Below are 24,271 nucleotides of genomic sequence, written 5' to 3' on the forward strand. Positions count from 1 at the left end.
AGGCCCCATTCCAGACCTGGAAACTGATAATTGGCAGTTTTTAAAACTTTCCAGATAATTCAACTGTACTGCCAAATTTGAGACCCAATACTATGCATAAGTACTTTTCAAACTTTAATGTTTGAAATCTCGACCAGCCTGGCCAGCCTGGTGAAACCCTGTCTCTGCCAAAAATACAAAAACATTAGCTGGGCCTGGTGGCACGTGCCTGTAGTCCCAGTACTTGGGGGGCTGAGGCAGGAGAATTGTTTGGACCCGGCAGGCAGAGGTTGCAGTGAACCGAGACGTGCCACTGCACTGAGAGGCTGCATTTTAGCAAGACCCCAGCTGATGTTGATACTGCTGGTGTATGGACAAGTTTGAGTTGCAAAACTGTAGAGAATGGGAAACCTCCAAACATTTCTGTGTGCGGGAGTGATGTCACCAAAGCTGAACCAGGCAAAGAGGAATAAAGTATCCCTTAGCAGAAGTAAACTTAAAGGGGAAGGAATGAAGTAGGAGGCCATTAAAGAAGTTAATGAGGAAGAACAAAAGACGGGTTTGGAGAAGTCTGAATGATTCCTGGTAGCAGGCTCCCTGTGGAGGAGTAACCCTATCATATTCAACGCCACTCTACAGGGGGTTGTGGCTATGGGGTGGGCTTGCAAAAGGCCCTACTAGGATCCCAAGACCCTGTAACCTGTAGTCTACTTTGATATAGGGTCCTTCCCAGCAGTCTGAGTTACCTGCACAGCACAGTGCCTCTGACTTCTGCTCCATGGGAAAAAGACTTAGGAACTTTCCCTTTGCTTCCAGGTACATGGTGGAATTGCCTGTGCCCACCCCTTAGCAGTTGGAGGGGCACGCATCTGCCCTTAGCATCTGGCAGAGCACGCAGGTGGTGTGGCCTCATTCCCTGCAGCCCTGCAGCCCCAGGAATAGCCGAGAGAGTAATCTCCTACAAACCTGTGTGTGAGATTGATGCAGAGAGCACCCCACCCACACATGGTCAGAGTGAGAAACACACTTCTGTTGGGTGAATTCACAGAGTCTCAAGTTAATTGTCACTGCAACACAAGCCTGCCCGACCCTGACTGATATACTAATCACCTGGTCCCACACCCTGTGGGCCAGTTCCAAGAACCTGGCAGAGGTGACCTGAAGCCTTGCGAGCCTGCTGGAGAACTGCCTGGATTGCATTTATATGGGGAATATTGCTTGAGGATCTTGATCCTAATAGCTCACCTAACCTCCAGGACCACTGGCAAAACTCGGCAAGACCCCACAGAGTAGAAGGGTTACCTCAGCTCCCCAAGCTTTCCTTGTGATTTATAGTTTGGATACTTGTCCCTGCCCAAATCTCAGGCTGAACTGTAATCCCCAGTGCTGGAGGTGGGGCCTGGTGGGAAGTGTGGATCATAGGGTGGATCCGTCATGGCTCAGTGCTGTCTTTGGGATAGTGAGTTCTGATGTGTGTGGCACCTCCTTCCCCCTACTCTCTCTCACTTGCTCCTGCTTTTGCCATGTGACATGCCTGCTGCCCCTCGGTATTCTACCCATGATTGTAAGCTTCCCGTGGTCTCCCTAGAGCTGAGCAGAAGCCAGCATCAGGCTTCCTACACAGCCTGCAGAAATGAGAGCCAATTAAACCTCTTTCTCTATAAATTATCTAGTCTCAGGTATTTCTTTACAGCATGCCTGATTACAGCCTAATCAATCTTGTAAGTAAGATATTTCCAAAATCAGTGCTCTTGGCCATGGTGCTTTGCCTTTCTTCCCTCGCCTCCCATATCACAGTGAGTGAGAACGGGACATTGTTATTTGGCTTTCACTTCCGCTATCTACTTCAACCCATGCTCCATTTTCTACATTGAGTTCTAACTAAGGAGCATGACACAATCTGTTGCTAAGAAAATTCAAATAATACTGGATTTTTAAATTAAAATAATGTGTTGCTTTTAAGTTGAGGATTTAGCTTGATATTCTTTTCAGACTCCTCACTTCATACCAAACCAAAGAGAGTTCAGAGGGCTCTAAGGTCACTTGGCTAAAATTCATCCTGAAATGAGATATTTGAAGTCTGCAAATGAATGTAAAACAGGTTCTGTGTGAACAAGGTATTAAAATCATGACCTGAAACTACTTCAAAGGTGAGTCATCAATTTTAGTTCTATTTCATGATTTTGCCTTTGTTTGTTGAAAGCCATACTTATTTCTCAAGTGAATAATGAGCAATGTCCTAGAAAAATATGCTTCTTGCATTAGACAGGATCAGGAAGTGGAAAGAGTATTGTATTGGATACTTGTTTGTTTATTTATTCATTTATTTTTTGAGACAGAGTTTTGCTCTTGTTGCCCAGGCTGGAGTGCAGTGGCGCAATCTCGGCTCACTGCAACCTCCACCTCCCGGGTTCAAGGGATTCTCCTGCCTCAGCCTCCTGAGTAGCTGGGATTACAGGGGCACGCCACCATCCTCAGCTAATTGTTTTGTATTTTTAGTAGAGATAGGGTTTCATCATGTTGGCCAGGCTGGTCTCGAACTGCTGACCTCAGGTGATCCACCCACCTAGGCCTTCCGAAGTGCAGGGATTATAGGCATGAGCCACTGCACTCGGCTGGATACTTGTTATTTTTACATTGAATTAATGAAAAACTTCGACGCCATTTTTTTTCCTTTGTAAAATGAAGGAGTTTAGAAGTCCTTCGTCTCCAAAGTTTTATGCAATGATGGTTTAAAATTCCCTTCAGTGGTGGTTGTGACTTCATCTTGTCTGGAAATCTGAGTATTTTTCAAAAGAATTCTCAGATTCTCTTATACGTTGTCAAATTCTCCAGCTATCAGTCTATTGCCTTTACTGCTTATATAACTCAATTTAAAAAAGTCAAAAGTCATTCTAATCAATCATCAGTTCGCCATCAATTTGCTCTCTTTGCTTAGACATAATTAAAAAATATATATATACTTTAAGTTCTGGGGTACATGTGCAGAACATGCAGGTTTGTTACATAGTTATACACGTACCATTTTGGTTTGCTGCATCCATCACCCTGTCATCTACATTAGGTATTTCTTCTAATGCTATCCCTCCCCTAACCCCCCACCCCCAGAAAGGCTCTGGTGTGTGATATTCCCCTCCCTGTGTCCACGTGTTCTCACTGTTCGACTCCCACTTATAAGTGAGAACATGCGGTGTTTGGTTTTTCTGTTCCTGTGTTACTTTGCTGAGAATGATGGTTTCCAGCTTCATCCATGTCCCTGCAAAGGACATGAACTCATTCTTTTTTATGGCTGCATAATATTCCATGGTGTTTATGTGCCACATTTTCTTTATCCAGTCTATCATTAATGGGTATTTGGGTTGGTTTCCAGTCTTTGCTATTGTGAACAGTGCTGTAATAAACATACGTGTGCATATGTCTTTATAATAGAATGATTTATAATCCTTTGGGTATATACCCAGTAATGGGATTGCTGGATCAAATGGAATTTCTAATTCTAGATCCTTGAGGAATTGCTACATTGTCTTCCGCAAAGATTGAACTAATTTACACTTCCACCAATAGTGCAAAAGTGTTCCTATTTCTCTGCATCCTCTCCAGCATCTGTTGTCTTCTGATTTTTTAATGATTACCATGCTAACTGGCATGAGATGGTATCTCAATGTAGTTTTGATTTGCATTTCTCTATTGACCAGTGTAGATGAGCTTTTTTTCATATGTTTGTTGGCTGCATAAATGTCTCCTTTTGAGAAGTGTGCTTAGACATAATCTTGTAGTTGCTATCTGTATTTAAATTTGCATCCTGTTAAAAATAAAGTCCATGTGAGCTTACTGGTATTTTCTAAATGTTGACAATGAATGCATCACTTTGGTAAACAGAAAAAAAAAAAAAAGGTATTAACATATACATGAGATTGGACAAGACTTCAGAGTGTCTTTCCAAAAAAACTATTTTCTCCTATTTCTGCTAGGCTGAAAAACTAATCTAGCTAGAGAAACTCAGTCCCAAGAGGTTGTAGTTGGTTTTGCTAAATTTTTAAAATATCTTTACTGCTGATTAAGTCATTGATATCTGTTCTCTACGGTTGGGTAAGCTCTATCTGTCAACATGAGATGATTTACTTTTCCTGCTTCCTGCAAACAGGGCCCTAATGAATGAATGTCTTCCACACTGTATTTTTAGAAATTAGCATTTTATTGTAAAAAAATGATATATGTTCATAGTAGAATATTTAAATTGTATGCATAGGAACTGGAAAATAGACAATATTGCCAATTTCAGTCCTCAGTTGCAGAGATAATAATTAACCATTTCCTTTGTTTCTTTATAGATACTTGCTATGCACAAAAGTCTACATGTTTATACAAACAGAAAATGAAATAATGTATAGAATACTGTATACCTTAGTTCTTTCAACGTATCTTTATCTTCTTTACTTAATGGTGAATAGAACACTTCATAATGGCTATCTAGAGAGGGCATACCAAGTGTGGAATATTTAATTTCATATCTCTACTTGCTGCACATGAAATCCAGAGAAAAAAATAAAAGGAAACAAAACAAAATATATGTGCCATGCCCTATTAAAAAAATCCTAGCTGGACAACGCTTAATAAGACAAGACGTATGAAGTGTTAAAAAATCAGATTCAAGTAAAAAAAAATAATAATGGCTACTAGTATTGGATTGTATAAACATTCTACAATTTATTTAATCAGTCTTCTGTTGATGAGATTTCTGCATTATATGCAACATTGCAATGAGTACAGCAGCACCCAGATCTTTGAATACTTATAATAAAGTATTTGTGGAATAAATAAATGCTGAGTCAAAGAGAATGTGCCTTTTCAGTTTTAATATAGACTTGCACCGACTTGTGTGTGCACAGATAATGCCGAAGGATGGTACCTGTTGTTCTGCATGCTTGATGGCACTGAAAATTACTCACTTCTAAAATCTTTGTCAAACCTACAGGTGAAAATGTAATTTGCAGCAAGTAATTTGTATTTATCTAATCATGAGTGAGGCTGAGCATCCTGTCCAATGTTCACAGAGGTCTGTACGTCTCATGCTCACTGACTGTTAAGAGTTCTTTCTTATATTTTAGAAATCGGCCTTTTATCACAGCCTGGCAGTCTCCTTCCCCACCCCACTAGTTTGTTATATATCCCCAATCCAATGTTTTGGTACAGTTTGTTGAGGAGAAGCCTTACACTTTTATGTGGCTAAATTAATCACTCTTTTCCTTTATGGCTTCTGAGTTTCCCATTAGATTTGCTTTTCCAAGAAAGAAAGCCCTGCTTCTAATTTAATCTCTATAATCGGCTGAGAGTAGTTGGAGAGGCTGGGTCCATTACCTACATACGGTGTGACCTTCTACAAGTTACTCCTCCTCCCAGACCTTCAATTTCCTCATCTGTAAAACTGGAATGATAATAGCTCCCTTAAAGGATTATTGTCAAGAGCAAATAAAATGATGTAGTTAGAACTGAGTGCACAGCACACAGGTGTTCAGTAAGTGGTGGCTTTACTTCCCTGAGATTTTAAACACATCATGACTTAACAGCTCCAGCAAATGAGTCACAGACCTGTGGTAAATTCCTGTTTCTCTGGAAGGCAGAGAGAGCACTGGGAATGACAATGTGCCACCCATGGGCCAGGTGCTGGCTTGCTGTGGCACTGCCACAAATGCTGCTGTTGTGTAATTTCCTACGAAGCAGCATTAATTCCTACCGTGGCTCTTAAGTTCCTTTGGGATAAAGAGATGTTTTGATCATTCTAGGATTTGAGCTTACTGAAGAGGCTCAGGACATATGGCAGCGAAGGCTATGTGGATACACAGTTTGTATTTAAGCACAACGTCATCACCTTAACTTCCATGAGAATGAAAAGAAGAAATTGCTCAAGAATAAACCAGAATTGACACAAGAAATAAAAGTATAAAAGCGTACATGGCATTCATATCTATCTGTCTTTTTCTTTTAGAGATGGGGACTTGCTCTGTCATGCGGGTTTAGTGCAATGGTGTGATCATAGCTCACTACAGCCTCAAACTCTTCCAGGGCACAAATGATCCTCACACTTCAGCATCCCCGGTGGCTAGGACTACCGTTGTGTGCCACCAAGTCTGGCTAATTTTCTTTTTCTTTCTTTCTTTTTGTTTTGTAGAGGTGGGGGGAGGGGTCTCACTATGGTGCCAGGCTGGTCTCGAACTCCTGGCCTGAAGCAATCCTCCTGCCTTGGCCTCCAAAGGGCTGGGATTATAGGCATGAGCCACCGTGCCTGGCCGTTACATGGCATTTCACGTAAGAGTCCCTCTCTGTCAAATAAGAACTTATAAGCACTATACATTGCTGAGTCCTTTAGAACATAGAGAGAAATACATACATACACCTGGTTGAAGGTCATGCTGAATAGTCACACTCGGTTTCTGATCTGATTCTATTTATTATGGCTAAATAGGTAAAAAAAATATAAAATATAAAAATTCCTTCAAAGAACTCAATTATTTAAAAAGCTTCTTACTTGAACAGAGAATACAGTCAAACTTTAACCAATTTTTATAGGAAAGAATCTACTTTCCCCCAAATTTTGAATCAATGTACCCTTCTATTATTCAGGAAAAAAGCCTTGATGGAAGGCATCATGATGTAACTGATCAGAGCAGCAGTAGCTTTTTTGGTTGAATTTCAATTTCCAAATAGCTAGAAAACACTCCTGTTGGCTACCTGTTGTTAACTTAGCATCAGGGCTACTGCTCAGTTACCCTTAGCTACTAGAAGAAAAGCTAAGGATTAGCTATATTCCTATTAACAAGTTTTCAGAGGTGTTTTTGCCAGAGAACTTGACTTATTTCCTATAGAAACCTCTACATAGAGCACAGCACAATCTCTCAAATACAGCAGCAATGCTATCTCCCATCTTCCGTGATCTTCCAGGGTGGCTTTGACAATTGTCCCTTTGAGAGGCGCAGGCTATGTCCTCTTGCCTTGAAAATGGGTGGGCTTTTCTGACTGTTCCCGCTAGTAGAGCAGTGGAAGTGATGCTATGTGACTTCTGACGCTAGGTGACAAAGACAGCATAGCTTCCACCTGCTGATGCACACACTGGCTATCATATAAGGAAGCTAACAATTCGGGAGGCCACTGTGAGGAATATCAGCCACTTGGAGAGGTCAAACGTTCTCCAGCCAACACCCCAGCAAGTCCCAGCAGATAGCCAGTGTCTGATGCCACATGTGTAAGTAAAGACGCCTCATCCCAGCCCAGCCAAGCAGTCACTCCCAGCTTTGAGTCTTCCTGGACAAGACCCCAGCATCACAGAATGGAGACAAGGACACATGAGCATAATAAAATCAGTGCTTTATGTCACAAAGTATTGAGACGGCTTGGTACATGGCAGTAGATAACTAGAGTTTCACTCTAGGTTTACTTGAAACCAGGCCACCTTGTAACTGCTAAGGATAAATGATTCCCTAAAGCACTGCAGAACTTCTGCAGAACAATGCAAATGCATTAGTCGCCTTGCCCATTAATATCCTGCTCGACAGCCACACTTTGGGAAGCGGTTGTTCATCTCTCCCTCCCTACATCAAAGCTAAGCAATGGGTTACCCATAAGTCATCAGCCTGCTCCAGCATTAGTGGTGAGGGGGCAGATCTGATGCAGGTTTTCTGAAAATAAAGTAAAATATTTAGATCATTTTGCAACTTGCTTTTCGGATGCCACATTTTTCTCTTTTATCTGTTCCAGTTGACAACGTATGCCAGTTGTCTCTGTGGTTGTTTAACCTTAAAACCATTTATCCTGAGATCATTAAAGATGAATGTCAGGCTGGATTTGCTATGTGTAAAGTAAACTAACAGGATGTTACTATGCCAGAAGAGAATAATAATAACTTATTGTTAATATTTGTTTTATAAAACAGATGAAATACAAATTCCCTAATACAGAGTCTAACATAAAACAATGGGATGGGGAAGGGGAAATATGATATTGACTAACCTGAATCTATAAGGATTCCCATTTCTAGTGGGGGAAAAAAGGGAGGAGGGTGGGATAAAGAGCCAGAGTACTACCTCTGAAGCTTGGAAGGGTTGGCAGCAACTTGGTGGGCTTGGTGACAGCACCCCTGATTTGGCCTTTGTGACATCTTTTAAACATCTGGACCAACATACAAGGATATGAATGCAAAACAGCAACACACACACATCATATCCCACGTGTTCACAGGCCACAAATTCAATACAGTAGTTATTACATATTCATGCCAGCATCTATTATAGATTCTTATACATTATAGAAAAAATTTTGTATTCCTCTGCTAACATTGGTTAATATAAAAAGATTAAAATTTTTAACCATTAAGCAGTGTATTTTTTTAAGCCCATTAGTTTCTGCATATTTTCCTTCAACCTAAAGTTTTCAAAATTCCTATGATCAAAGTCAGCTCTGAGTATGACTTTCCATTGTCCAGCCCAGTGTGTGGCGCAGAGTGAGTATACCACAAAACATATTGACTAAATAGGTTTTGATGGACGGAAAAGGAAACCCAAGGCCAAGGCAGTGAATTTACGGTTTGCCAAAGGATACACCAAGGGCTAGTTATTACTTTGGCAGCTAAGGTTGAGATAAATTTTAAACAGCCTAAGAAGTTCATAGAAAGAAAGACTGTTATCAACCGCAGTATCAAACCTGCATGGCTTCTGCAGACATTGATTGAGTACTCACTATGGCCCAGGCACTGTGCTAAGAAACGCACGGGAAACAGAGGTGAAAGCCCATTGTCCACCAGTCTTTCTCGGGTGTGCTTCTGGGCGCTGTAAATTCATCTCTGGCCTAATTTTCATCCTTCACGGGGGAATCCTGAGGCAGTAGGATCTGACTATCTTCCAGAGTGGTCTTGTGGGAAGACTATTCTAAAGTTATTCAATCTAAATAATGCCATTTAAAAATTACAGTCTTCATTCTTCTTGCTAATACAAGGAGAGTTTTCTCACCTTAAGATTGGAGGAAATATTGTCAAGAAACTAGACTTGAACAGGAAGAGGTCCAACAAGGGACTCTTCTATGAAGTCTTTGAGTGTGACCTCAGCACTGGTCCAGGTGAGGCCTATGGCAGCTGGTCCAAGATATGGCGTAGCAGATTCCCCTTACCCCAGTGTCCAGCCCCGCAGGCCTAAAGCCAGAGCCTCGTACACTGTATTGACTCCAGGTAGAGTTTAAAATGCCTTCTCCAGCCCAGAGTCACTCTGGCTTAAACTGCTCCCTATCCCGAGTTCTGCCTGCTCTGTGCAGCAGAGTTGGCCAGGTCCTGGGGATACCCCTCATTCACTGCAGTCCCATAGGAGAGCAGTCACTTCAGGACTAAAGCCACCTTGGTGCTATAGTGACTTGCAGGGTGTCACAAACAGGCCTAACTGCTCACCTCTATTGCCATGACTTAGGATGGGTTGGAAGGTTGGACAGGGCAGTTGTGAAGTCAGCTACTGGATCTCCAGACCCAAATCTTTTCAACACTTCAGTGTGAAGAGACCAGAGGAAAGCAAGGGGGAATCTCAGCTCCTGTACCTGGCTCAACAATAATGAATCCTTTATGAAAAACCAACTATATGTACAAGGGAAAAAATTTTCCTTAAAATGGCAGTTGTGAAGAAATATTGATTGGTTCTTTCTCCCAAAACAGGAACCCTTCCCTTTTGCTCGCATTCTGCTGGTGACTGGTCCTGTCTCTTCCGGGGCTAGCCATGAAGAGCCTCCTGCTTCCAAGTGACCACCCCACACACTGACATCATGAGCCTCCCTGGGTTCTATGGTGTTTAGGGTCAAGGATTCTGAGTTTCTTTACTTCAAGAAGTGAAATTATAAAGAAAATTGCTCTCTGGCTCCACTTAACTTTCTTCCCCTTGATTGCTAAGCGGGGAAGGCACACATATTCTTCCCTGGCTGGTGAATGGGTAATTTGAATGATTTCAGAAGTTTAAATAGAGTGCTGGGAGTAACAGAAACCTGTCTTAATAGAGTGCTTTCACAGGCAAAATAGAATTAGGCTCCTGTTAGCAAGAAAAACATTTGATGGCTGGGTTTATCTCCCTAAATTGTCCTTTCAAAATCCATTCCACCTCGCCATTCAATGTGTAAGAAGTCTCCTTGAGGTGACAGGTACTGGGAAATTTGAGATGGTATTTAAGAGGGAAAGAAGCTTCCTGACTGGAAGCACTAAGTGCTAGAAGGATGAAGCTAGCTCCTGGTTGCAGTTTTTCATTTAAATGGCTGGCTGACTCTAGGGTAAAGGTGATGGGAATAACCCTTGGAAACAAAGCATAGCGTGTGCTAACATAGGAGGGCAGTGATCATGAAAACAAACGCATCACCTTGGTTGGCAGGAATCCTCAGAGAATGACATGCGAGTTTAATTTTCTGGATCCCCTGGGATTCATAAGGACATCCCTTGGTATCACTCTTGAAGGGACTCTTTCTCAGTGGCAGTTCTGCATACTAGTGCACAGGGTTGGGCAGGTGACAGGTGTGTGGTGGAATTAGGCGAGGGGCTGGCGATGTGTCCAAGGGCTTTATTATTAACACAGTGGCCCATCACGGATGGCCCTCTGAGGACCCGGGCTGTGACTGTAAACACAGAGTTCGTGCACAGGAATCCAGATAACAATGATGACACCGTTATGTGCCTGAATTTGGCTTTAAGTGGCTGACAAAGCTCTGAAAGGCAGGCTGGGCAAGTGGACAAGAAACTACATTTTGAGAGGCAAAGTGATACTGTCTCTATAAAACTGCTATTTTGAGCAAAGACTTGGAACCAACCCAAATGCCCATCAACGTTAGATTGGATAAAGAAAATGTGGCACATATACACCATGGAATACTCTGCAGCCATAAAAAAGAATGAGTTCATGTCCTTTTCGGGGACACGGATAAAGCTAGAAACCATAATTCTCAGCAATCTAACAAAGGAACAGAAAACCAAACACTGCATGTTCTCACTCGTAAGTGCGAATTGAACAATGAGAACACATGGACACAGGGAGGGGAACATCACACACTGGGTCCTGTTGGGTGGTGGGAGGCAAGGTGAGGGAGAGTATTAGGACAGATACCTAATGCACGTGAGGCTTAAAACCTAGACGACGGGTTGATGGGTGCAGCAAACCACCACGGCACATGTGTACCTAAGCAAAAAACATGCAGTTCTGCGCGTGTATCACGGAACTTAAAGTAAAACAACAACAATAACAAAACTGCTCTTTTGCAGCGGAGGAGGACCAGATTCATGTTTCCCAGCTCCCAGGCTGATGGATTCTCCCATATCCCTAGAAATCCTTTTCCTGCCCTGAAGATATGGCCATGGAATTCTGGGAGTGAGCAGCAGTTCTCAGACTAACTTAGCACACTGGAATCAAAGCTAGGCAAATGTTCACCCAGGAATAATAAAACCTAGTCCTTCTTCCTCCCAGAAAATGACATCACTATTCACCTGCCACTCAGTCCCAAACCCAAGACATGTCATTGTTTCCTGGCTTTTCCTAACACCCCACACAGCATGACTTGTGCATTCAGCCTTCAGAGCAGAGCCTGACTCCCTTCATTTCCTTGCCTGCTCTCCCAGTCCAGGCCACCTGGGCGGCTGAAAGCCTCTGCTACCTGCTTCTTTGACAGTCCATTCTCTCAAGAAGTCAGATCACATGCCAAATGAGTAAATCTGTCCCACCCCTTAAAGCTCTCCATCTCACTTAGAACAGACCCTTTGTTGTGGCCCATACAACCCTACACTTCCCAGCCCCTGCTTCCCTCTCTAAATGTATTTCCTCTCACAGCCATGCCAAACTCAGCACTGCCTCAGTGCCTTTGCACGTGTTGTTCGCGCTGCCTCCCCAGCCTTTTCATGGTTTGCTCCTTCACTTCCCTGCTTTCTCAGAGGAGTCTTCCCTGATTCTCCTTAAAATGAGTTACTGCTTTTCACTTATATAGTTTAGTGTCTGTCTTCCCCAATGCCTGGAAGCTCCATGGCGGCAGAGTCTTGTCATTCTGGTCCCTGTGTATCAGCCGCAGCTGAAGAGGACCTGGCTGACAGCAAGGCTCAGTATCTATTGAGTGCATGGATAAAAGAACGACATGCAAGGCAAGGAAGAAAAGCCCCATCTGCTCACTGAGGACTGAACAGACATAGTGGAGTACAGCACTGTACGTTTTACATAAATTAAGTGTGGAAAAGAATGACAGATTCAGTGTTCCCTTTGGATAGAGCCGAGCTGCCCATAGTAAGATCTTTGCAAATGAATTCCGTGACCCCTACTTTATACTTCTTTACAACTTAACATGTTATTAAACTATGTTAAAAAATACACGGGGCTTGCATAGTGTCTGGCATACAGTGAAAGTTCAATATTAATCGCCAAATTTAAAAAATTTCTCATCTGCCATTAAATTTTCCTTTTCCCCTGCTTCCTCTATTTCTTTTCAATACAAACGTATAGTTTTACATTGTTGTAACTATATATAGATATTAATTTGTTTCCTGTATTTCTTTGGTAACACTTGACACTGCAACCTAGTTATTGTCATTTTTAACAGCTAAGTAATATTCCATGCAGTGGATGTACTATAATTTGCTTTTGCAGCCTTCTCCTTTGGGCATTCAGCTACTAAAAGTTCACTAAGAGGAGAAATGCTAAACAAATAGAGGTAGAGTCGGAAATGTCCTTTTAGCAGAACCAAAACCACATGCTGACCATGGCAGAGTAAAACAGCATGCTGGTCTGTCACCCAGCAGCCTGAATTCCCACTCTTTTCCGCATTAGTTTATTAGAGCAAAGTGTAGGTTGCTGTTAGCAAGCTCTAAATCACTTCACATGACGAAAGAATGACTTCAAGCACCAAGGAAATGTAGCCACCAGCCTCAGGAAAAGCACCAAAAGAGGGCGGGATCCAGAGGAGGAAGGGGACGGGGAGAAGCGACAGCTGTAAGGAAGCTGAGAAGACTTCAATAAAGGCTCCTGCTAGAGCCTGTTTTCTTTCTTTGATCTCTCGAGAAAACAGTCAGCATCTGTGAGCAGATGGCTCAGCCAAAGTCAGAAGGGGAAGAAACGGCTTGTACATCTTGGGGATTTCCCCATCTTTCGTTGTTAAAATGCTGCATAAGCTGCTGCAAAGGAGTGTTTTTCTTCTTTTTCCATTTTTTAAGTAATTTATTTCCCCCTGTACACAAATGAAATACTCATTGAAAATAACTGGGGAACTATGGAAAGGCATAAAGTAAAAATCACCTGTAGTGCTGTGAGCCATGGATAACCATCGTGAAAGTGGATTTGCTGTCTCGCTCTCCCTCATGGACATAACATACATACTTAGAAAATGTGAACTAGATCACATATTCTTCTCTTTACCCTTTAAGCCTATTGTTATATTGTGAACTTTTTTCAAAGGTGCGCAACTCTTCTTTAAAACGTTTTAAATATCTGCAAAATAGTTCCTTGTCCAGATGAATAAAGTACATTGTATTCGTTTCTTAATAGGTAACAGGTTGTTTCCAAGTTTTCAATCTAATAAAGAATAACGCAGACATCTTTGAACCTTTCTCAGATAAATCCCGTAGCACAGAGTGTTAAAAAGCAGAATTACCAGATCAAGGGGATGGGCACTTCCAGGCTGATTCGTGTTGACAAAATACACTCTGGGAGACTGACACTCAACCCAGGCTTCTATGACAGCAATTACGTCACCATTTTCTCATCGGAAGCAGGTATTACAGTTTTTATATTTTTAACTATAGATGAAAGATGGAATCATTATTTTAAATTACATTTATTTGATCACAGGTGAGGTAAAACTTTTAAATTTCATTTTCTGACTATAAGTGTAGATAAACTGTTTAGTGAACTGTTTTTGTTGAGCTGCTGCTCATTTTTCTATTAGAACAAAATTTTTTTCACTGACTGCTGGAGCTACCACAACATTACTTTATAGAAGCAAAAAAAAAAAAGACAATGTATGTACTTTTTGCAGAACAAAAGATGTCCATGGAAACAAAATTAGAAGGAAACACACCAAAATGGTGCCCATGTGTTACAGATTAGGTGGTGGGACTGTGGATACTCGCTGAATCTTCTAGAAGCAGCCTAATAAAAAGGTAACAATATACCATCTTCTATATACACCTCATGTGGTGCTGATGGCAGGACAGATGGGGCAGCTGTATGGGAAAAACAGAGAAGACTGATTTTCCTTTTAATTCTAATTGATCACAATTCTCCTTTAACATTTTCCCTATGTCCACGTGTGTTTTTGATAGAGATGCCTGCCAGAAATCCTTTTCTTGTTGACCCAGTGGATAAACAAGGGCAGGTGACAGCTGTCCAAGCTGGTGGTGTGGATGCTTATGCCTAACACGTGGGTATTCTGACCATCAGCTGCAGTTGTGTTTTCCTGGTTATGTCTCATTGTTGGTTGGTAACCTCTGCTGAAGTACAACTTTGCTCACATCCGCACAATGTCCAAGCACACACAAGTGCTCGGAGCACAAACACTGTTTCTAACGCCTTCACCAACACCCGAACAGCAGCAGAGCTGCACTACAGTCTGTGGAAATCAAATAATCATTAAAATAGCTGTGATTATGTAGCAGGCAGGAAAGATTGCTATGAACATATACATGGCTATCGCGGTTTCCATATTGGGTTGGAGGATGAAATTCAACTTTAGAGGGAGAACAACTCTTCAGGAAAACACTTTGATGAATTTTTTTATTATGAAAAGTAATGCCCTTAAGAACTGGGAAGTAAAATGGAAAGTAAAAGGATCTCCCTCTAGAGTGTTGTTATGAAGGAAGTGTGTGTTTTTGGGGGTTGGGGAAGTGAGGGTTCCTAAGTCAAGACAAAAAGACAGGAGTTTTGGGAGGACCCGGCACTCAGGAGAAACCAGTAAAGGAGAGAAGCTTTTCTAAAGAGGTGGCTGCTTCCTGGTGTTAATCTATTCACAGGGCAAGGATGGAGAGGAAGAGATTCTTTATGGTGATGAATCACTGATAAACTGTCAAAACCGCAACATGGAAATTCAAATTTAATAGTTTCCTCTCCATTATTTCTTTCGAAAGTCATTGTACTGTTTAGGAGACCCTGGAAAAAGAGAGAGGTAAGACCATTAGTATTGTGGACATGGTAACAACCCAGGGAGTGTTGACAAGGGGGTGATGGAGGAGGGTCTTAAAGCCAGAATTTAGAGCTGGAGGAGACAGGAGGACATAAATATCCCCAGGCAATCTGCGAAAACACTCACCAGGGCCGGCCAGCAGTAGGGCTTAATGATTTTCCTTGGATTTTAAAGGGAAAGGTAAAAGGAGGCTGGTGACCCCAGGAACACATTTTGGTCACAATTATGTTCCAGAGGCTGGTATCACTCATTTTGAGGACCAAGTTTTAATGTCGTGCACAGCTAAGGTCTCTTGGGATATAGAGGGTGTCACCCCTAAAAAGCATAGCCTGAAGGAAGCATTAGAAACTGAGAGACTTGCTTTGTCACCTCTGTTTTCTGGCCTTCAATGGAAGGTCAATTGCAGCATGTCATCTCTTCTCCAGAAAAAAATTTGTGAGACTATTTCCTAAGGACAAGCCTCTGGCAGACGTTCCTAGAGCTTAGCTTCCTATTCCGGCCACAAATCAATGTGTTTCAGTCATTCCCTCTGATCCAGTGGGCGCCACTTCTGGATCAAGACAAGACTGCAGCCTAATTCACCAGGTCATAAAACAGACAGTGGGGAAAATCTCCAGGAAGCATGCAGCAGGTACTTCCACACTCGGTCATGTTGTAGAACTTTCAGAGAAGTTCTTGGGAAATTTAGAGAGCTCATTCCAAAACTTTGGAGAAAAAGGGGCTGAAAAGAGAAAATGAATTATTTATCATATTCTCTTTGTAATTCACAGACTTTAAAGAGCACATACCAGGGTCTTGCCCTCCTAGCTTCCGTACCACTCAGCCAGGTAGGTCCCTTTTTGGCAGTTCTGAAGAATGTGGGAATGACACGGATTGAAGCTCCAGAGGCCAATGAGAGTACAAGCCGCCCTCATATTACAAAGGGTGGCTGTGTGTGAAATGAGATGAATCTCTTTTCTGAGATATCATTTACTTAGAAAGTAAGAGGGTATATGCAGTAGTGGTTGAGGGCACAGCACTGACAACACAGACTATAAGAACATGTCCTCTCTGCTGTGAACTTAGTGCCTCTGAAAGATGCCAAGGCCTGAGGGGCGAATCCCAGCTGACAAATAAGCATCTCTCTTTTGGTCTCAAGGAGACCAAAGCGTCTCTTCAAGGCACCAGCTCAGATTTCCTATCTCTCTTCCATCCACCTTTCCTCCCAAGTCTACAAAGAATGGCAAGCTTCAAGCGTTGATGGGAAATGTCCTTTAAAACGTGAACATCTGCTAGTTCTACAAGTTTTGGCTGCTTATCAGACCACTGGGAACTTGGGTGAGGTGTGGTAAGGGGAAGGGACATGGGAGGCTAGAAACGTAGGCACCTTTTAGAGAGGATGGTTCTTTGAGAAAGAGATTGGGACAAACTCTTTATCTGTTGGCTTCCCTCATGAGGTTTCTCACGGAGTTCTCCATTTCTATGATTGCCTCCCAGACTCTTCCTTTGGCTCAGCTCAAAGCCTCGGAGGCTTCGATGCCTTGATCTCTCCTGATTTTCTCTTAGTATTATCTCTCTGTTTTCCATATCCATCAATTTCTTGCAATTTTCAAAGATGCCATTTAAATCCACACTTTCATTGCTGCCATCTGCATTAGTGGATTGCCTGAAGACTGACTCATTCAATCATTCATTCCTTACCCATTTACTGCAGTCCTCCTTGGTGCTGGGTATAAGACATAATTCCTACCCTCAGGCATTTCACAATCAAGTCAGCAAACAGACAAGTGAACATTTCAAGTAGCTGCGCACACACACTGTCATACAAGCTCACAGGGAAGAAGAGTAACTGGCATTTGACTCTGACTACAGACCCTTGCTTGGCTCTGCATGGGCTGGGCACTCACTCCTCTCTGTACTACTCATTGAAGGCAGGATAATTTCCCAAAGCATCATTGCAAGGCCACTGTCACTAACAGGGACTTACCTGTGGCACTGGCTCCCACACAGGTATCTTGGTTCTGATTGTTAGAAAGTATTTGGAGCAGAACACCTAATGCTACTGCCAGAGAAGTCTAACCAGAGGAATTTGATGATGCTGGCTCATTGCCGAGTTATTTAACCAATATTACAGTGCGAGGGATGAGGCAGAGGCAGGGCCATTTGAACCTTGCCAGAGAGGACAGCCAGAAGAAATAACTTGGAAGTGAGCTAGGAGGAGATAGAAGAAAGCAGAATACAAACCTTACCTACTTTACGGCTCCCTTACAGACCAGGCCTCTTTAATTATGGCTGCTTTGATTCTCAGTATTTATACCATGTCCATATAAAAAGAAAGCGAGACACATGGTTTGCTAAAGAATTTGTTCTGATTCACCAATTTATATGAAAGTCAATCATCTTTGGCTATATAAAAATTAATCATCTTTGGTTTGTTTTAAATTAAAAAACATTTCATGAAGTTAACTGGGAATAATTTCAGATGTGTGGGCACTTTAAATAGACACATGCCTCTGAATTGAGATCGACAGTAACAACCATCTCCTGGTTGTTCCAGGAATGACCACACTCTGTGGTTTTCTCAGATGGAATTTTCTTTGTACTAGGTAAATATTGGGACAACATTTAAGTTGGCTCAAGTCTGTCTATATTGACTGCAGAAAGCGGCAAATATCATGGGACAATAGCAGAATGAGAGAGGGAATCTGGCAGTCATAAGATGAGGCATACACTTCAGATTGACGAGCAAGATTTTTCTCTTACTAACAGAATAAAAGCACACACTATGTCCTAGTAAATTTGGAAGCATTTAATAGATAACGAAACAAAATGAAAGTCTCACATTCAGAAATATGACTTCAAATATAATTCTTTTAACTGCTATGAACAGTTTCTATAAAAATCCTATTTGCGATCATTTAATATATTATCATAAGGCATGGGGCATACAGGCCACCTTCCCGTGACATTGTAAATGTCCCTATGGTTAGCTCTGCTCTGTGCAATAGTTTTATTAGAACGTTATTGAGAATTAAAGCAGATCCCAAACTTGGACACCACAGGCATGTGCAATAAAATATATTGTTAGTCTCATAATTTAAAAATAGATTATACAAATCTGAATTTCCAAATACGTAGCCAGTCTAAAATGTGTATTGTTTGTATTTAATGAATACAAAATCCAATTGAAGGCCAAGCCTAATCTGAGACTGTGGGAGGAAAAGAGAAGAATCAGATAAATGAAATCATCAATAAAAGACAAGAGCAGAATCCCTTCATTCATCTCATGCTTAGTTCAAGTGTGTTTCCTGTATGACTGGAGCTGACATCTTTAAGGGTCCTTCAGAAAAGCTTCTTGCATACATAAATGGGCTGTACTAAATTAAGCCTTTTTTAAAAGTGTATATTTGTTTATTTCTTTGTTTTTTCATGTATTTAGTATTTTCTTTTTTAAAATATTTTATTTATTTCTTTATTGTACTTTAAGCTCTGGGGCACATGTGCACATCCTGCATCCTGCAGGACTGTTGCATAGGTACATACGTGCCATTGTGTTTTGCTGTCTCCATCCCCACCCCACCACCCCCGGTCACCTACATCAGGCATTTCTCCTGGTGTTATTATCCCTTCCCATCTTCCCTGCTCCCCCGCTGTCCCTCCCCTCCCCTCCCCTCCATCTCCCCACCTAGCCCAGTGAGTGTTGTTCCCTTCCCTGTGCCCAAGTGTTCTCATTGTTCATCACCCGCCTATGAGTGAAAACATGTGGTGTTTGGTTTTCTGTTCTTATATGTCAGTTTTCTGAGAATGATGGTTTCTAGATTCATCCATGTCTCTACAAAGGAAATGAACTTGCCATTTTTTATAGCTGCATAGTATTCCATGGTGTATATGTGCCACATTTTCCTTGTCTAGTCTATCATTGATGGGAATTTGGGTTGGTTCCAGGTCTTTGCTATCATAAATAGTGCTGCAACCAACATATGTGTGCATGTGTCTTTAACAATTTATAATCCTTTGGGTATATACCCAGTAATGGGATTGCTGGGTCAAATGGAATTCCTATTTCTAGATTTTTGAGGAATCACCACACTGTCTTCCATAATGGTTGAATAAATTAAGCCTTCTGTCACAAACTTGAGTCAGGTTGTTTTGACTGCCATTTTACTATTTTTTTAATATAACCTAACCAAATTTAATAGTAGCTATCTTTATTTTAATTTATACTTTAAGTGATTCCTTCATTCAGGAAAAAAGTGAAGTTTCTCTCAGGTGAGTAAACAAAATAGTATTTTCACCTTAGGTTCAATGCAGCATATGCCATGATTATGACCAAGATATTGTTCAACATGTAGGTAAGGTGAGTAGGAAAACAAATTCTGTGATATGCAAAAGACAATGAAATATAACTTCCTACTGGATATGTTAGCCAATAGAAAACATAATGAAAACAATGTATCTTCTGTAGGTTATTATAAATTAGTCCGGGTTTATTTTTATTTATCTCTGAAATTTTTACTGAATTTGGTAAAGATCAGCTCTCCCAGGCACTTACATGGAACTTCTCTTTATGTTTTCTAAGCTAAAATGAACTATTGAGAAACTTGGAGACACAAATCTCAAAGACATACTGTATAATTACTTGGTAATGTTCTTACTATACTTGTTCTGTGATTTATCCTAGCTGACTAGGATTCTTTTAACACTGTATTTGGTACATGTGGAATGGCAAATAATATATTTCATGACTAAATGAAGAGTTACTGCAGACAGTACTGCACTGATACTGAAGTGCACATATAGAATATGGCTTTCTCACTTCAATAATTCTGATAAGTTTCCATTGAAAAGAAGTCTATTTTCTCTGTCTCCTGAAGTTCTCTGTCACTCCTCTCCAGGGCTTCTTCTTTTCAACAGAGCACATAGACTAGGATACATGACAATCAAGTCCCTGTACTAACGGATAGCAGGCATGTGGTTACCAGCTACACATCACCATGTGTGTGTGAGTGTGTGTGTGTAAGTATGTCTCTGTGTGTGTCCATCTGCAAATATAATGCATTTTTATTAACTCATGAGGTAAATATATGCAACTTTATCAAACACACCTTCTTCACCAAATATTTATTTACCACCTATGTTGTGACAAACTGTATTTCTTATCTCTTTCCCCCCAAAAAATGCAGATTAGAAAAGATTTTCTATTAGCTTCCCATAGTAATTGGGAAATCTTGGTAGAAAGTACAGAGTATGACCAGTAGTAAAAAGGAAACTGGGCTCTGGTCCCACCCTGGTCACCACCACCAGCTTCTTGTGACTCTGAGAACTTCCCCTTGTGTTGGTCTCAATGGTTTCATTTGTATAATGAAGGAACTAGACCAGACAGTTTCTTTAAAAAATCCCTCCAAGTACAAAAATGCCACAGTTCCAAATATGGAAGTATTTTATAATGTTGGTAACGGGCAAAAATAGTACTTCTCCCAGAAGAACGAAATGATATTGATCTCATTTAGGTTATAGGCATTCCTATGTGAGAAGAAGGCAAATATCACACCTCCGCCCACCCCCTCAAGAGTCTGAGAGCCTAGGCAAAGAGAAATCAGGCATTCACAGAAGTGCTGTGAAAAAAAAACAACAAATTGGAATGACCACAAACATTTTGAAAACGTAACATGATATAAAATACAAACAGCAAATCATTGCTCCTTGTCTACACTTGCCGGGAAATAAGAATTCCCAAATTCCAGTCTACTGCCTCCGCATGCGTCTGCCAAGGGTCCGGTCCCCAGTGGCCTTTCCAGTGTGTTCAACTAGAACCAACATCTGACCAACAAGTCTTTCTCTTAATATTCCTGTCAAAAATATCCTTAACAGGACGTTAACTTTAGAAGAATGTCGACAAATTAAGAAAGTTGGCAGTTTGGGCTGTTACCAATATTAGGCTTACAGGCAAAGAAAATAAATGGTGTGAATCTATCAAGATGCAACAATTTCTCTGATATGTGACATCTGCTTTCCTGTTTCTTTTTCTTTCCTTTTTTTTTTTTTTTTAATGAGAATACACTAACTGAAAATCATTTTTAAACTGACAAAAAAGAGGACATATCCTCAGGGCAAATGGTTTCTAAGTCAGTGTTTGAATATAATGTACATAAACCTTTGGCTGGCTCAGCAAACACTGATAACTTTTGCTTTAATGTTTTGGCTAGTATTTGGTTGGGCTGAAAGAATTCTTCCACACACACAATACATTCTTATAGATTCAGAAGTTTAAATAAGTAAAATGATTAACAGATAGCACAAACCTATCACCCAGAGAGGAGCACATTTAACATACTGTGTCATTGTCTAGTCTCCTAAGATGTACGGATATATTATATACATTATATATTTATATGTATATTCATGTCTCAATCCAGCTCAGTGTCCCACGAGCTACGGCGCTCATTATGCTGGCACTCCTGTGTGTAAATCTGTGTACTAAGGCACCCTGTTTGGGAAGCTTGACTCTACACTTCCTTAAGTTTGAGTTTGTCAGAAACAAGTATCATCGGCATGGCAGCAAAGAAGCTTCAATTCTTGGAAAGTCCCCATGTTTCTTATACCTGCCCCTCACTTCCACAGCGCTGGTATGAGTTCAACTCGCATAAGTTTACCTGAAGTCTGCACAAATGATGGGGAGCACAGAATTTTCTCATTGCCCAAGTCCCATTAAAAAAATAAAACCATTGTAATTGTATCCTTGCTAACCCAGATCTCTTCCTGCTTCCTCAGACACTTGCACCAGAATGGACAGACCCAAATTTGCAGCCTTATTACTGTGGTGCCCTAGGAAGGGAATAAAAGAATGTTTTCCCGAATGAGTCCTTCTGATGGCAGAAGTCAGGAAGCAGGTGCTGGAGGCAGGGCCCGTTCACTTCAACTCCACGAAACACAGGCACCATGCACAGCCAGATGTGGCTTCCGCCCTCCAGGCACAAACTGGTGTGGAAACTGACACATACATGCTTATAATCAACATGGGAAGTAGAGAGTGCTTCTTTAATTGGTTTGTGCTTCCCCAAGTTCCTTCAGGATAGGGACTGCATATTCAATCATGCGCCTTTCCTCAATGGGAAGCAGTTTGGGGCGCAGAGAAGGTGTTGGAGGTCTCTTGGTTGGGAGACTGACTTGAAGCTAAGCTGCAAAGGAAGAGGAGATAAATTCCCTTCACAGCCCCCAAGGTCTTTGGTTATGTTAATTACTCCTACCTTCCCCTAACAAATGGCTAGGGATCCTGGGTGTCACAGCAAGAGGTCCCAGAGGGCGCATTAATTGCAGTGGCCCATCTCATTCTATTACTCTCACTGTGCAAAGGTGTTTCTAATCCAAAGGCAAAATACAGTGCTGCCAAACTCCAGGGAGAAAACAGAGAGGAACACATGTTGTCAGTGGCAACCAAACTTAGCTTCATCATGAATCACTGTGGCCTCATTCTGACAGGTCCAGTTGCAGCCTAGCCCCAGATCGCACCAAGCAGTGACTCAGCTACAATGAAACTTCAGATGCTATTTTTAAGGGGGGCTTGCAAGTGGAAGGAGGAGGGAGGTGTAGAAATGCTTTATTATTTTTTTTTCCTGTATTTTCATAGCCTCAACTAAATCTTTACTTTGAGACCAGAATTCTGGAAAAGTTAACCTGCCCCTGAAGTTATGTAACCCATAGTTTACTTTTTATATCACAGCTTGCCCATTAAAGTCACAAGCCATTTCCATGGCCAAGATTTGTTTGAGTAAAATCGAAAAGGAGAGTTTTCAGAAGGGTCCAGGCCCACAGGAAGGGTCTGGTGCCACGGGAGTAACACTGGCTTAAGAGGCAGACAGTTCTGCAGCTTGTAAGCTGTGTCACCACAAGACTCAACAGCCAGAACGTGGCCAGGGGATACTGAAACTGAGGTGGCTGTCCCAGATGGAGTCTCAGGGCAGGCCACAGGTGGGTGTGCCTGTCCTGCTTGCTCTGCGCTTTGGGTTGGTGAAGAAACCCCAGTGAAGCTGCTTTAGATTCCACAGACTTCAATGCTGTCTTCTTTTTACTCTTACCTTCCCACTGAAGGGGCTTTGCTGTTCCCACGGCTACCGACTGATTCCTGTGTTCATTTACTCATCCTTCTCGGGGCTTTTTCCAACTGCTACCTTCTCTCGAGCAATTAGCACAGTGCACATGTTTCCAGAGCACAGACATGGTATTTTTGTGGAAAAGTAGGACAATGTCTTCCTCAAATGCACGTTCCTCACGACGATCGGAATTGTGTTTCCTCTCCTGGCATGGTCCCTGTCTTCTGGGGAACAGTCCACCTACAGTTGATTCTTGGCTTTTGTGCTTAGACACAAGCGACGGCTCAGAAGCCTCACCTCCCAGTGCTGTTGTGATTCCTCCTGGAGGTATCCCTGCAATGTCTTTGGTGGAGCAAGCCATCCAGCTCAGAAGAGCTCTTGTGAGGCAAAATCTATTCTAATAACTCTTGAGTGGCAACATCTTTAAAGGTTAAACCATCCTCTGTAAACATGTGCTTGGTTCTTGGAATAAGTCCTTTCCTATTTTTTCCAGAGCCAAGTCTTCTGGGCTGGAAGGCTTAGGAAGAAATAACACCCAAATTGGCCATACAGTGTTGAGTAGAAGTGGGGCATGAGAGCGGGGAGCCTCACCACCTGCTAATAAATTCATTCATATCACAGTGACCCTGAACACCCTAGTTCTTTCTGTAATACCAGGAAGTTTCAGCAGAATCAGAGGAGAGAACTAAGCAGAGCCCAGCTCAACGCTGAGACTTCCTCTTGCTACACCACGTTAATCCTATGCCCAAAGAGCTCAATAGCCAATCACTTTCATGAACAAACCCATCCAGATCTGAGGACAGGAAGAGCAGAGACAGAGTGGGAGTAACTCTTACGTCATGCTCTGAAAGCTCGGCCGTGAAGCCTCATTTCCCTGAGGTACTCATGGACACTGCAACTTCCTCCTCCTCAGCTGCTGGCCAGCAACAGGCCCTAAATTAGTTGAATTTAACTGCAATAAACATGCTGCAAATGAATTATATTTAACTCTAACAGTCACCTCAGGGTTTGTCTGGAGATGAAATAATTTTAGCTTCTGCTACCATAAGTCCCCCAACTAAGGC

General features: G+C 41.8%; 1 protein-coding gene across 12 annotated transcripts in view; it reads right to left on the bottom strand.

Moving 5' to 3' along the window:
* Positions 1-24,271, bottom strand: part of FARS2 (phenylalanyl-tRNA synthetase 2, mitochondrial) — a 521,299-nt gene that overhangs the window by 66,624 nt on the left and 430,404 nt on the right. For 3 of the 12 annotated variants that reach the window (XR_008480527.2, XR_008480526.2, XM_054253738.2), the window contains one exon: positions 14,706-15,104. The exons of the other annotated variants lie outside the window; for them this stretch is intronic. Coding sequence is in view for 1 of the 3 variants with exons in the window: in XM_054253738.2 (XP_054109713.1) it covers positions 15,095-15,104 (10 nt within the window). In the remaining 2 variants the exon portion in view is untranslated. Of the gene's footprint in view, positions 1-14,705; positions 15,105-24,271 lie in introns of those variants that run through there. 12 annotated transcript variants of the gene reach the window in all.

The sequence above is a fragment of the Callithrix jacchus genome, chromosome 4 (genome assembly GCF_049354715.1).
Source record: "Callithrix jacchus isolate 240 chromosome 4, calJac240_pri, whole genome shotgun sequence".
Taxonomy (NCBI): Eukaryota; Metazoa; Chordata; class Mammalia; order Primates; family Cebidae; genus Callithrix; species Callithrix jacchus.